The sequence below is a fragment of the Blennius ocellaris genome (assembly GCF_963422515.1).
Source record: "Blennius ocellaris genome assembly, chromosome: 5".
In the NCBI taxonomy this organism is placed as follows: Eukaryota; Metazoa; Chordata; class Actinopteri; order Blenniiformes; family Blenniidae; genus Blennius; species Blennius ocellaris.
The window spans coordinates 19950595-19965279 of NC_137654.1; the positions used below are offsets into that span (position 1 = coordinate 19950595).

The 14685-nt window shown below is 50.4% G+C and overlaps 1 protein-coding gene across 1 annotated transcript; it reads right to left on the bottom strand.

The window, feature by feature from the left end:
• Positions 1–420: 420 nt before the first annotated feature.
• zhx3b (zinc fingers and homeoboxes 3b) lies at positions 421–13444 on the bottom strand. The gene is given in 8 exon segments (XM_080496789.1): positions 421–1534; positions 1969–2251; positions 3337–4059; positions 4682–6241; positions 6328–6435; positions 6623–6921; positions 6924–7566; positions 13259–13444. Coding segments are annotated over 7 exon segments (3426 nt in total). The 5' UTR covers positions 7366–7566; positions 13259–13444; the 3' UTR covers positions 421–1523.
• Positions 13445–14685: the final 1241 nt, after the last annotated feature.

The window sequence follows — 14685 nt, forward strand, 5'->3', positions numbered from 1 at the left end:
GGAATCCATAAAACAAAGATATATCTGTTGTAGCCTGTCGAGATGTGATCCTGGTTTCTATTTTTATTGAAGCAGTTTTTGTATTATCCAAATGAAATGTGCATAAGCAGAAATGTTCATTTTCATATATTCAGAACATTTTTGAAGGATCTACTGTAATGTAATGATTAGCACTCCAACGTCACAGTTTGAGGGTTCCTGGTTTGAATCCCGAGCTGTTTTTGGTGGGGGGGGGCTCTTGCTTTCCTCCTACTTAATTACCGTTTTCTCCTTTTATTGTGCAGGCAACGTCCATATTTCTTCTAAACAAACTATTCTCAGTTAAGCGAATAAATGCAATGTTAATACAAGTGAAACACAATATTAAAGACATTTTACGATCTTGCACCTCGACACAAAAAAACCAACAACTTCATTCCATTCTGGTTTACATTCTGTTTATTCTGCAAATACCATCTGTAAAAATTATACATCAAGCCTAAATTTGGAACTCTGATAAAAGTTCACAGTTCTTTTACAGTCAAATATGTCCGATAAGAAAGTCCCATAAAAACGAATGTACGTCAGCGACGTGGAAAAAAAAAAAAGCACTTGATGCTACAACACAAAGCAGATTCCAGACTTCTTTTTTTCCTTTTAGACACGGCAGGGTGCTTCACTCTTTGGATGACACATCTTTCCGTTTCCAACTATTTAATGTTCTGCTTACACACAGAATTATGTACAGGGGAGGAAGAAAAATTAAAAGTCATGGAGATAGAAGAGATGTTCAAAAATAACATCATAAACGTCTGTCACATTCGATACTGTGAACAATCTAGCTAGCACATTTAAGGTAAACCTGCGAGTACGAAGTTTGTGTCGATGAAGAGAACACGTCGGAGAGATATGATTCACTTAATTTTTTTTTGTTTTGTTTTTGTAAGGCCTCAGCAAGCACCTGCAGCAAGGACCTGCGCAGCTTTTTGTACCTCGGAGCGATAAAGTCTCACACTCTGCTGTCGGTGTCCGAGCCTCCAAAGCCACCGGAGGGCTTCTCCCTTTTTTATTTTTTTTTCCTTTCGCTTCCTTTCTCCCATCACAGCAGGCGTACGAAACACAGTCCGTCTCACCCCCTCCCTCCCACACCACCTCCTCCGTCTCTCCTGGAAGTTCCTTCTGGAAGGGAAAATGGTGGACGGGAGAGTATTAGCGTGCGTGCGTGTGCGTGTGCGTGTGTGTGTAACAGAGCGCCGGGGAAAAGAGTGGGTGGATGTCGAATGCGGTGGCGGGCGGGCGGGGGGGGGGGAGGAGGAGTGAGTGTCCATCTCGCGACGTGGGGGCGGTCACGTCTACCTCTCGGGGGGGTGGGTGTGAGGGAGGCAGGGAGGGGTGTGTGTGGGGGAGGGGGGGGGGGGGTAATTTCTAGGTCCGTGTGTCCGTCCGGTGATCCGGTTACGAACACATCTGCCCTCCTTTAGTTCGACCCCCCGGGAACAAAGACCACCTGCCAGCTGAACTCCATCCGTGGACAAAAGGCCTCTTCAGTCAGTTCCTGCAGCAAATGAAAAGGGAGAAATTAAAAATGCGCCTCAGTTGCAAGCCGTCGCAGAAACGCGCAGAAGTCTCCTTCGTGATGATCCGCGGCGTGCTGGTGGAGTCGGGCGAGTTATGGCGGCAAGGCTGCGTGACTCAGAGCTAACAGAAATGTGTATTTTCACTTTAACGTGCCAGAGCCAGCTGAGAGACAGTTACACACTGATGGTGAATCACACCACCACCCTCAGGGAGGAAACTAATCAACTACTTTTTCTGCTTCCAGTGCGTCACAAGTGATCATTTGAGGCAACTTTGTTGTCATTTATGGGAGAAAATTGAAACACAATGTTGTATGGCGTCCTGCTGACGCACGGACGTCTCTCCAAGGCCTTACGCACTCGAAATTTGAAGGGAACTGATGGCGAAGGCGACGGCAGGCAGTCGGGTTACCTTCGGCAGCGTTCACGGGCTCGTCTGTCCTCGCTTCCTCCTCTGCGGCTGCCGTGACGCCGCACGCCGGCCGCTCCCCGTCCTCCTCCGTCCCGCCGTCCGGCTGCTGCTCGGGAGGGGAGGAGTCAGTCGTCGGTGCCTCGGCCGCCGCCGCCGCAGAGACCGGTCCGATTCCTGTGGCGGGAGCGGCGGGCAGTTCGATCCCGGGCGGGGACGCCTTGGTGGAGAACCAATGTCGCACCAGGTCTGCCGTGAGGCCGCTGGTCTGAGCGAGATCCTGCAGCTGAGCAGAGAGAGACGCAGCGCGCCGGTTATTTTAGGAGCGCATGCTGCAGCACTCCGCACTGCCATACACACCATCACCTCCTACATACAGGAGCTCATGGAGGATACTCACATTTACACACGCTCATTTTTTATTTATTTGTTTTGCACCTTTCAAGATCCATGCCTGATTGATTACACTCCCTGTTTAAGGCTCCATGCAGACCTGCATGCTGAGGATTTGTTTTTCTCACCAATATCTGATTTTTACTATTGTGTATAAAATCATCTTTGATATTCATTTATCAAAGTAAAACATAACTGAATGATCCTATTGCAAAACAACGTCTGGTGCCTCTCAAAACGAGGGAAGAGAAACGGTTTCAAGATTCAAATGAACTTTTCCCACGAGAAAATCTAAACGTTTTGATGGCAAATAAATTATTCACATGAAAATAAAACGTAGCTACAAGTTCAAGATATCTATGAAGACATATTTTACAATTGTGTCCATTGCATAAAAACAATATGTATTGTAGACTTATATAGACAGTAAATGGGTAAAAATGTTTTACCATTTCACTGTAAATTAATGACAATGAAAGAAAATGATATTGGTGTTTTGTTTTTTTTAAACGACAAAATGGTATGCTTTTCGTTTTTCTTTGAAAAAGCACTTTTTCAGGTTTCTATTCAGGAGTAATCTTTTTACTTCTCAACACATGCAATTTAAGTAAAAAAAAAAAAACCCAAAACAAAACATCCAAACCAGAACGCTGATTAAGTTTCATAATGCAACTATCTGGTTACTGTTAGAAGTGTATAATAATAGGGTCCATATTACAGATATAACCTGATCTATTTAACCCGATATATTTAACTATTGTCTTTACAAGAAAGATTTTATAAAGTGACGACCAACTGATGGGGTGAAGCTGGATGTTTCTTCATGAGCCCATATTGGAAGTAATTCGCAAAATTTTAGCATCACCTGCGCTGAAATATTTCTACAATGTGCATCAATTACAACTATTGACATTTTGTCTAATTGGACTTTATTCAACAGAACAGGCAGACATTCTTTTCTTGGAGCCCGGTCCTTACCTGCGACTCCTCCACCCTGCCGTGGGCGTCCAGGTGAGCCTGCAGGACCTTGGCGTCTCCCTTCTTCAGGTCCTCCTCCAGAGCCGTGCTCTGGTACGCCTCCAGCCACTTCAGCTGGCCGTTCTTCTGCACGTACCGACTGTCCCCGAACCACCGCACCACCTCGGGCCTGGGCAGGCCGGTGGCGGCGATCAGTTCGTCGTACTGAGCGGCGCTGGGCCACTGCGTGCGGGCGTAGACCTGCTTGAGCAGGTGGAGCTGCTCCGCCGTTTTCTTGCCGCGGACGGATGTGGGTTTGGGCGAGTGGGACGGCTTGGGTTTGGTGGCGGGGGTTGAGGCGGAGGCCGGGGAGGAGCCCAGCGCGTTGCCGGGTTGAGGCAGTGGCGCCGGGCCGTCCGGCCCTTCGCCTTCCGGCTTCCCGTTGGCTTCGGTCACCTTCAGCATCTTCAGGTTTATTTTGATGGGGTTGACCTTAAGCTCTCCCGACGCGTCGTCTCGGTGCTTCTCTTCTCCGTCCACCTCCATCTCCATGGCCTCCTCCTCTTCCTCTCTCAACGCCCGCGCCGCCTCCTCCTTCTTCTTCTCAGCTGCCACCCTCTTCCTCTTGTCAGAAAACCAGCCGTGGATCTCCCGCCTGGTCATCTTGGTCTCCGATCGTAGTCGGTCCACTTCATCGCTTGAGGGGTCGGAGCTTAAGGCAAAGCTGGTTTCTAGGGCCTTAACCTGAACATAACACACACACACACACACACACGGGTTGTTTGGTCAGAAACCCGAGGGACAATTACTGGGATTATCTGATTATTAAAGTAACAGTCACTGACAAAGGCATTTTAAACAAAAAATATGAAATAGCGTCAACTTTTCTGAAATGTAAAGATTTCTGGATTTCTTTTTCCACTCAGAATTGATGCAACTTAGTTCCCCCCATTGTTGTTGTATGTGCTTTTTTTTAAAATCTTCAATAAAACTGTATCATTAAAAATGCATTCAGGATCCAAATGGATTTAATATAAAGACAAAAGCTTTATTCATCACTGTTTTCACTGGTTTAATCGAAGGAAAATTATTTGTGCTTGTTAGAAAAAAAAGCACGTCATATTTGTGTTTGCAAAACCACAATAATTGCTTTTCGCGATTTCCAGGCCTTAAACAGCCTGAATTAGTGTGAAATTGATTAACTGATTGACTTTTATGACAATGAAATGGGAATAAATCAACATAAACAACAACTTTTCAGACAGACCGCTGCGTTATGCTGGACAAAAATCAGTACAATTGTCCTTTCATAAAAAGTTAAATAACTCAGGACTCATACTGAAACTTAAAGCTTTTAGGGTCTCACCTGGTGGGGCTCCCTCTCCTTGTAGCGGATCGCCGTGAAGTCAGGAGTCGGCAGTCTGGGGAGTCTGCGCGAGGGTGTGGTCGGAGATGTGGGCGTCTGAGCAACAGTCGGGCTGAGGGCGTCGGAGCTGTGCGGCGGGGTTTTCGCCCGGCAGATGCTGCTACTTTCGGAAAGGTCGATGGGGTGGGCGCTCCCCGGTGTACTCGAACCACATCCTGCCCCAGAGGCGGCGCCCGGCTTGTTCTGGCCTCCTGGTGCGCGTGGGCCCTTCAGGTTGCGAAAGTGGTAGCGGCGGTCGCTGAACCACTTGCGGACTTCCCGCACGGTCAGCCCGGTCAGAGCGATGAGGCGGTCCACCTCCTCCTGGTCGGGAAACTGGTTCGCCAGAAAACTGTCTTTGAGGGCATTGAGCTGCTCGGGAGACTTTTTGCCCCTGTAGAAAGTGGCGTCCAGGAAAGCGCTGAAAGACGCCCGGGAGCTGGGCGTGCTGCTCTCAGCAGCTGTGGGTGGGGGGGAGGGGGACGGGGAGAGGGAGGGGGACTTGGAGGCGGGAGAAGACTCCTCATCCAGCTTGAATGGTGGAGAGTCGCGGGCCGAGAGGTCGACGTCGTCTGAACCTGTGCTCGTTGGGTTTTTCTTGTGGCTGCTACCGTTTGTGTCTTGGCTCTTCTGAGCGTCGTTGCTTGTTTTATTGTCACTGTTCACATCTTTTCCATCGGTTTTGACCTTTTTCTCGCTCTGCGCAATGCCGCAGGCGTTGCCGCCGATGCCGGCGGTCTTAACGTTCACGTGGCTGCTACTATTGCTCTTGTCGCTGGAGTCGGCAGTGGTGCCGCGGTGTTTACCATTAACACTGCTCACCTTGCAACCGCTGTGGTTTCCATTTCCGAGACTGAGGTTGATGACGCTCGCCTGACTGCTACCAATGACATTACTCGTGGCCCCTCCCCCACTCCGACTGCTGTTGCTGCTGCTAATGGTGTTGCTCCCTGTGCTGCTGCTGCCCACCGCCCCCACCAGCATGCCGATACCTCTGTCCGCCACCAGGGCCGCTGCGGGCCGGGCCTGCATCATGGGACGAGCCGCCGCCTGAGGCTTGGGCGTGACGGCCAGGGCCACGGGGGCGCTGCTGACCTGGATGCCGTTTGCCATCACCGGCTGCGTGACGATGACGCCGCCCTGCCCCACCAGAGATCCCTGCAGGATGTGAGGGATCCCCGTGGCGCCCAGCGAGGCCGGCAGGACTGTAATGGTGTGCTGAGCCGGGCCGAGGTGACTCTGAGTCTGGCCGTGCGAGGTGGAGGGCGCAGTTTGAATGATGGTGTTGAACATCTTCCTCCTGGCCTCCTCGATCTCCTCGGGGGACCAGCTGATGCCCTGCTTCAGCCGCTGGGCCGTGAACCAGATCTTGATCTGCTCTTCGGGGAACTTTGTGACCACGGTCAGGTAGCAGAGCTCGGCCTTTGTGGGGTACGGGAATTTACTGAAGGATGTCTTCAGGAAGGAAGAGGAGTCCATGGAGGCACTGTAGGTAGGGATGCTACTCAAAGGAATCATCACCTGGAAGAGAGAAAAATGTGTGATAATCGCTGGTTATCCAATTAAAACAGTCACGGTAAAAGGAGAAAAAAAAAATCAATCAATACCTTGGGGAGATTTTTTGAGGACGAAGATGTGGAAGTGGAAGAAATGTTTGATGAAGTCATCGTAGGTGCAGAATGATGAAAGTTCCTGCTTTGAACAACTGATACCACCTAAAGGAAAACAAACAAATCTGCTTTAGAGCTATTGTATTACTGAAATATGAAAAAAGTGTTAAAACCCTCGTGACTTAAACATTTTTTAAAAATAGCTGAATTGAACTGTTCATATCTAAAACTACATTACTAAAAGACAAACTTGCAATCAATACTCATAAGTTTAATGTTGCTAACTTTTTACCTGTGTGATGGGCGTCTTTAGCATCGGTAATGCTCCTGAGCCGTTGACTATCTGGATCGCCGAGGGCAGCGTGACTTTAGTCGTCCCATTGTGGACAATAGTGGGAACGTGAGTGACGGCAACTGCAGCGGTTTCTTTTCGCTCTGTGTCTTTAGATGTCAAAACAGAAGGCGTGTCTGACGACGGCGCCTCGGGGGCCGCGTGAGGCACCGCGATCCGCTTTGGCTCAGACTTTCCCTTCAGCATCCGCATGATGGGGGTTTTAGTGATGGAAATCTCACTATCCTTCCCCATCTCTGGGCGGTCAACAAACTCTGCTCCACAATCAACCTGCGGTCCCTCCTCTTGAGATGCAGAGTCGTGTTTAAAGTGCTGGGATGAATTCTGGCATTGTGCAAGGCCAGCCCTTCAAACTTGGGTGATGAAACACCGCAGCTGATGCAAAGAAAGCTGGGGTCCGCACGAAAGTCTGGATGCCCGGTGTAGACGTGATCCAAGAACAAGTTAAGGTCGTGGGTTTCAAAGTTACAAGGCTTACAGGTGTAAATACCGGCGCCATCTTTGACAGTGTCCCCTGCGTCTGGTTTGGAAGACTCTCGGAGGTCGAGGGGACTGTGCCTCTCGCCTCCAGAAATCCTGGATTGACGGAGAAGAACAGGAGAGTCCTGCTGAGCCTCCTCTGACGGGGGGATGATCTTGCTGGGGATCATACAAGGGGTCGTTGACTTCCTCTTGCTGGCCATGGTGTGACCACGGAGTGGGGGAGGAGGCGGAGGGGTAGGGGGGTGGGGGGGGGGGGGTGTTGGTCAAATGGCTGAGAGAGGGGTGTGAGAGAAAAGTATGGGTTTCTCGTTGACTATAGGCCAGGCATGGGGGAGGAGGGAGGGCCGCGGGTCTTTTCCATAGGTCCAGTTGTGGTTCTCGCAGTAATTTTGGAGAAAATCCTGCAGGAAAAAAACAAAACAAACACAGAACATGGTTTTAGATCATCAATCAATAAGGATCTAACACCGATAATTTAGATGTGGTTAGTTGCACAGAGTTATATCATTTCAAAGAGATAAAGTGGAAAGTACAAAACATGAGATGAAATCTCTTACTCAAAACCAGATTTCATGCTTTGAAAAAGAAAACCAAGTCGAGAGATATTTCCAGGTAAAAGGTCAACAGCACAGGTAAAACGGCCTTTCGGAGGTGGGGGGGGGGGGGGGAAGTAAAGGTCCTTCAAATCCAGAGATGCTCATGAAGGTTTCATTAAAGGAGATCAAGTCTTCTCCTCCTCATAAAACTGAAGCCTATCTCTTTTATGAGGACTCTCAAACAAGCCGAGTCTCCCTCTTAACTGAAGGCTTCTAGGTTGAGCTCCTGTCCTTACCCCCTTGTTTCCCCTCCCCCATGCAACTCCATCTCACTTCCCCTCTTTCAGACACACCCCCAGAGTCTGAGCACATTCTGTGTGTGTGTGTGTTTTTTTTTTAACCTGCCTTAAAAAAAAAAAAAAAAAAAATGTAGCTTAACATGAACACTTTTAAAAGACTCCTCACACACTTTGCCTATTGAATGTGTTGGTGGAGTTTGGGATTACCTTGGAACTGGACAAGTAGATGGTTCAGATGAGGTTCCTTAGAAATACAGTGATGTTGATCATGAAACATGCAGATTTCAACCTCTTACAAAGTCCCCAGATTTTCTCCACAACTCTTGCTTCCATGCCTCCGCACAAAATGGCGAAGCTTCCTGCGGAGTAGCCCCCCACCCCCCAACCCCCCCACCCCCTCCCGGCTCGCCTACCATTCCCTCCCTCGGGCAGAGAGGTGGTGATGCAGTATTGGAGGACAGCTCCAGGGCGACTAACTCTCCAAGTCAATCTGGCCCCCAACATGACACTTCACACACAGAAAACTCATAAAGTTTCAACAGCTGGAAGGAGTTTAAAAGTTTAAAAAAAAAAAAAAAAACCTGCAATATCTCAATAGTCAGCTAATAAATTGGTTCTGAAAGCGCATCGACGAGGCACACACGTCATATCGAGACTGGTCTGAGCGTCGTCATTTTTCCAGGTGAGCAGTCCATACGCTCAACAAATATGACACACGTCACACAAATACCACTTGTTCAATAGCAAAGTTCTCTCGTTGCCACAAACACAAATCACTGGTTTTCTCCTCAAAGGTCATGGTGCATTAGCTCAGAGCACTTTTTAACCCTTACAGAACTGGAGTGTGACAAATGACCATTTACACTCGGCCGAGGCGAAGAAAAAAGGCATGCAGGTTCACTTTGCTTCATTTTGAAGTGAAACTAAATTCAGTTCCTGCACAGTCGACATATGATGCGGAGCTCATTGGAGACTGATGTAAACATTGCTGGATTCAGATCGAATCAGCGTGTCCCTCTTCTCTTTGGGTCTGAGTACGAGGGGTTAACAGGCAAATAAAGTTTGCTACTGTGCAGGGAACGTGATGCCCCTTGTCCCCCCCCTGCTGCCCCCCCCCCCCCCCCCCCCCCCCAGAGTGAGAGAGAGAGAGGGAGAGAGAGAGGGAGCCTGTCCTTGGCTTGGGCTGTGGTGCCCCCCTCCTACTCCCCTGCCATTCAGTTCTGCATCAGGGGGCACCACTCTGCCAAGGCAGCCTGGTCACATGACCAACACAAAGGCTTATGGGTGGGCAGCCTCGCAGCCATCCATCACGTGGTTCTGCTGGGTGTGGGTGGCAGGCGAAGGGAGAGGGATAGCGAATGGGAGAGAGGACGGTGGGGGATGGGCGGTCGGGTTCGGGGTGAGGAGGGGTGTTAACTATCGTGGAGGAAGCACTGAGGTGTTTCAGTGAGGAATTTTCCTCCCCGATACCCCCCTCCGACTCTCCGGCCCAACCGTGTCCACCCCCGCGCTACGAAGCCCACTTCTTGCTCCAAACTACAATCACCCCCCCCCCCCCCCCCCCCCCCCCACACACACACACACACCCTCCTTCCTCCCCCGTGCAGCACATACTGGAATGTTCGGCCAGTGGACAGAACCTGAAATTCAGTTCCAGCGTCTGTAGCTGTGCCCACATGCATTTCAGCAGCTGTTGAAATAAATGTTCCCTAGAAAACCTCAAAAACTCAAAATCTTCTAAACTAACTGATGGAGGCCCAGCTGCTCACAACTTCTCATGTCACCTGCATGGCATGTTCGAAACATGAATAAAAACCAACCCACAGCAACGTGAAACACATCAGCATTGCTTCAAAAAGACAAGGCTGCGCACAGGTGAGGGCCAAGACAAGGTGAGCCTTTATTGGCCCGCTCAAACCGTCCCGGGCGACATCAGACCCGTGATGATTTGTGTTGCCCCGACCGCAGCGGTTGATGGCGCGAGTTTGAACGCTGCACATACAGTATGTTTGACTGGCCATGTGGCGGCGGCGGCTTTGCGCCTGTTATGCATGCAAGCATTTGCATGTGTGGGTTTCCTGTGAGATCGAGAGTGTGGAACTGAGGGGGGGGAGCGGTGGGGTGAGCTGGGGCATGTGTGATTGCGTCTGTGAGTGTGTGCACGCCGTGCGGGGGTGGCTGCTCGTGTGTGCGTTAGGCTTGTTTACCGAGGTAGTCAGGCTGCCATTTTTTTTTTTAACCGCGCGAGAGTCACAGAGCTCCCTGTGACATACAAAGGGAGCAATTTTGACCCTTTGGTGCGTAACCTATATTCTGTTTGCCTCATCAATGGCGCCGCACAGCTTGACCTCCTTTCATCCGCGGCCCCGACTCTTTGTCGAGGCCTGAGCTACATCCTCGCTCAGCACGGGACAATAATAGCACCCGCGCAAGAAATCCCTGGCTGCACGGTGGAGCCGCATGCCAACGGCACCCTTGGTCTCATCACTGAGAACACAGGTACGATATTATATCTGTGCCTGCAACCAATTCTCTCAGTAGGAAGGAGAATAGGTGAACACAAGCGTTCCCTTATTGACTCAGTTTTCCCTTGGCTTTTCCCACTTTTTTCCTCATCTCTTCCCTCTCACTCCCCCTCCTTTTCCAACAGTCGCTGCACCCCGTGCCTCCCCTCTCTCCCTCCCACCTTTCCTTCTTCTCCTCCTCCCTCTCCCGAGCAAGTTTGGCCCAGGGAGACGGGTCGACAGCGCCACTGGTGTGTTACTGTCCCCATGGCAACCACCTCCTACCCCTCTCCCTCTCTCTCGCTCTCTCTCCCTCACTCACTCCTTCCTCCCCTCTTCTCTTTCTCTCACCAGCTCATTTCTCTAAAGTGCACGCATGTGGGTAAACACGCCTGTGCCATCCAGTCCCGGGCTCTAGTAGGGCTTGTTTGTTCCACACGCCCCTGTGAGTGGTATTTGGAGAGTCCCTGCCCTGCTCCTATTTCAGTGCCTCACTAGCGCGGTGTTGATGTCTCCCTGCTAGGTGTGGTCGCCGTCGCCAAGGCACGCCATTGGCCAGAGGCGATGCCGTCTCCTTCCCGTCACGGTGCCCGAGTCCCTGTCCAGAAAATCTGCACCGACTGTTCCCCGTGCACTCCGAGCTCCTGTGTTGTGCCTGCGGGCCCCCCCCCCCCCCCCCCAAGTCACCTCGGGGCCTCCTGCACTCGCTGTAGAGCAGGTACAGATAGATAAGCAGGCGATGATAACTGGGCTGAAGCAACCACTTTCAATGAGGGACTCAAAAACGACCTCCAACCTCACGTGTATTGGAGCTAATTACCAAGTCTGCACCTTCCCAACATGAACCCTTTCCCGTCTACGGGCGTCTGCACACCAATACACAACCTCCATTGCCATGGTTTCGACCGACGTGCCAGTTTTACCTACTCTCACAATAAACAGCCCCAGCGAACCTTTTCCTGTCAATCAGCTCCAGGGTTTTGCTCACCAACAAAACACAGCTCGCTACTGTACACGCCGACATCTAAACTTCCTTCCCCGGCTGTCCCAGCCTTCACTCGCTCCTGGCAGCAACAAGAAAGCCCCAGTGACAATGCTCCCAACAGTGTCTTTCCATCTGATCCTCAGTCCAGTCTGGACTGCGCTCAGGTCAGGGAATGGATCTGCGTGGGTTGCAAAAACGGCTGCATTGCTGTGGCCACTGCCGGTGCATGCGTAAAAACTGGGTTGCTTGCGAGGGGAGGGAGAGAAAAATGGCGGCTCACCACGCTCCGTGCTGTCCAACCTAAAATGGCTGACATCACAGGCTGTTAACCAGCCAAGCAGAGCAGGAGAGGCTGCTGCCACTGCTGACCCGAACCTGCCGGCTGCGGGCGTGCAAGGTGAGTGCGCTGCTCTCCCTCAAAGTGAGAGAGGCCCTGGAGAAGAACCCGAGTCGGTTATTGTGGCCATACATGGCAGACATCTGCAAGTAAATTGTAATTATGGATTAGTGCAAGAAAAATGAAAAGAAACTCGTTCAGAAATAAATCATGCAGACCCAAAGCAATACTTGGTTTTAATCGCCTGATCAGCAGGTCATTACAGGCTCATAACAGAAGCCAGGAAAACAAAACAAAGGGAGTTTTAAGGTGTGAAACAATCAAAAGCGCAAGGCCGAAACGAGCGATATTTGGAATAATCCGCTCAACGCCGAGCAGCTCGACCTGCATGGGTTGCAAAACAAAATCTGAGGAGCAGAAAGAGAGAAAGCTGGGAAGATGCGATGGGAGAGCGAGCGAGAGAGAGAGAGAGGGAGAGGGAGTGAGCTCAAGACACAACAACACAATGAAACGCAAGAAGACGTGAAGGTAAACAAGGATTTCGGCACAGGTTTCACACATTCTAACATCAAGGGATGATACAACCACACTCAAGTGTTGTTGGTCCACGTGTGCTCACCGTGCCATCCTGAGGGCAAAAGGTGGACGGTGACTGATAAATAGATGGTTGGATTAAGCCCTGAACTCACATGGACGTCAGACACAAATTAGCCGTCTGGAAAGCTTTGCGTTTAATCCCTGGAGTCACACACGCTCATGACAACACTGGCATGGGGAAACAACCCAACTCACATGGGCAGCATGGAATGGAAACATCGGGTGAAGATGAAGCAAATGCTTGCAAACATAAACATGTAACAAACACCTGGTAAAGGAAAAATGATAGAACGTAACAAAATAACACACTGCCAACCGGTTTGTCCACTTTTTCCAAAGAGCAGCTATGGAAAATAGTGTCAGTAGTCATTATCATAACAAGTGAAGAGATCAGTGATTGTCTGACTTCCTAAATCTTGGCACAGATTAGCGAAGCAGATACAAAGTATCTGGACTGTATCTTTTACCCCCCCCCCCCCCCCGCCCCCTCCGAAAAACAAATGATGCCTGCTCATCCTTTTGCTCAACTTGCGCGGAGTGATATCCCAACTTACCGGGAGGGGGTGGGGGGGGGCTCGTGCCCGCATTCTGGGTTTAGTGTGAAGCCCGTTCTGAGGAGCCCTCCCCAGCCCGCAAAAGAAAAACTGCTCTCCCTCCGTACCCCCCCCCCCCCCCCCCCCACCACCACCACCACCACCACCACCCCCTGCTTGGCTGTCGCCATTTTAAAGCAGGCGACATGCAGCTGGCCAGCACCGCTGAGCCGCAGACGCAAAGGTAAGACAACAAGTTTGAGGAAGGTGAAACACTCGAGGAACCGTGAAGCCGCACTCACCTCGCTCGGTGGGACCTCTTCATGTGCAGCGCAGCGACTCAAAAGTTTCCACGGATGAGGGCTCGGACGAGCCACAAATGGACCGGGGGTGGGTGGGTGGTTGGGTGAGGTGGAGGGGGTGCTCGAGCTTCACTGATGGTAACTTGTAGGTGTACGACGACCCCCACCCCCTCCCCTCCCTCCCTCCTCTCAGTCCGTCCGCTGCTGATCGCTGTGACACCGGTCCCGACCGCGGCCGCCCCCCTTCGTCTTATTGCGCCTGCTTGTTTGGAGAGTGTCGGAGCCGAGGCAGGCGGCGGAGGGAGGAAAATACGACGGACGTACCGAGGGAAGAAGCGGTCACGTGACACACACGTCACTGACGGTGGAGTTGGCGTGAGAGCTCGAGCTCCACCGCTCCGGCAGCGCGAGCAACTCGGACATCCTGTCCCGGCGGTGACCCCCAGACTTGGAGGGGGGCGTCCTGCCGCGCTGCTATAACGGGACAAACTGCCCCCCGGTCCCGGGGAAGGGTGATGGTACTGCGGCTCACACCTGTCCCCCCTCTCCTCCCCCTCCAGGTAACCTCTCTTAAAGTGACAGTACCTACTAAATCACGTCACAGCTGATGATGGCAACAGAATAAAGTATCAAATACAGTACACTGCAAAAAAAAATAAAAAATCACAATAAACTTATAAAACATTAATCTGTCACCAATGCAAGTCAGTGCAGTGTTGTATTCAACGTGTGTGTGTGTGTGCGCGCGTAGAGCTATCTGTACAGCCAGTATCTAGTAATTGCTTTGTTACCTGTCAGCGTGAAAATCTTTAGAATACAACTGCACTCCACCTCAAAATCTTCTATTAAGGATTATGGGGCCGATTCTAGCCGCCGGTGCGAAAAGGAGGGGAGTCCCTGGATAAGATGGTATATCTTAGTGACTCGTTAAATGACCGAATTAATAAAGCACAGTTTATTTTTGGTCTCAGTCTGAAATCCTGCCAAAAATAATCCATAAAAAGCATTTCAAGTCATTAGATTAGAGCCGACAAGATGGGTGTCAGATCACACAGAAGAGGTTTGCTTTCAAACTTGCTGGCAAATAAGCATTATTATGACCCCACCTATTCATCTTCTCTATCTGGGTGTCAAAGATCCCGCTTGTGCACCAAAATTGGCTGGCAGAAAGTTTAATATTGCATGTAGGCTGACCATTTAAACTCAAGACATTCACTTGAAATTTTACACAATATACTGTATGCGTTTTTAATACATTCACTATGATCGAAGTATTTACAGTGTTATAAGAGTCATCGGCTGGACATTGAAACTTGAGCTGATTAGATCATTGATGCACCAATGAAAGCCCATGATGTTTCCCCCACCGATGAAGTAGTATTGACCTATCTGAGCATGAATTTAAAAATAATATAAACACATAGATG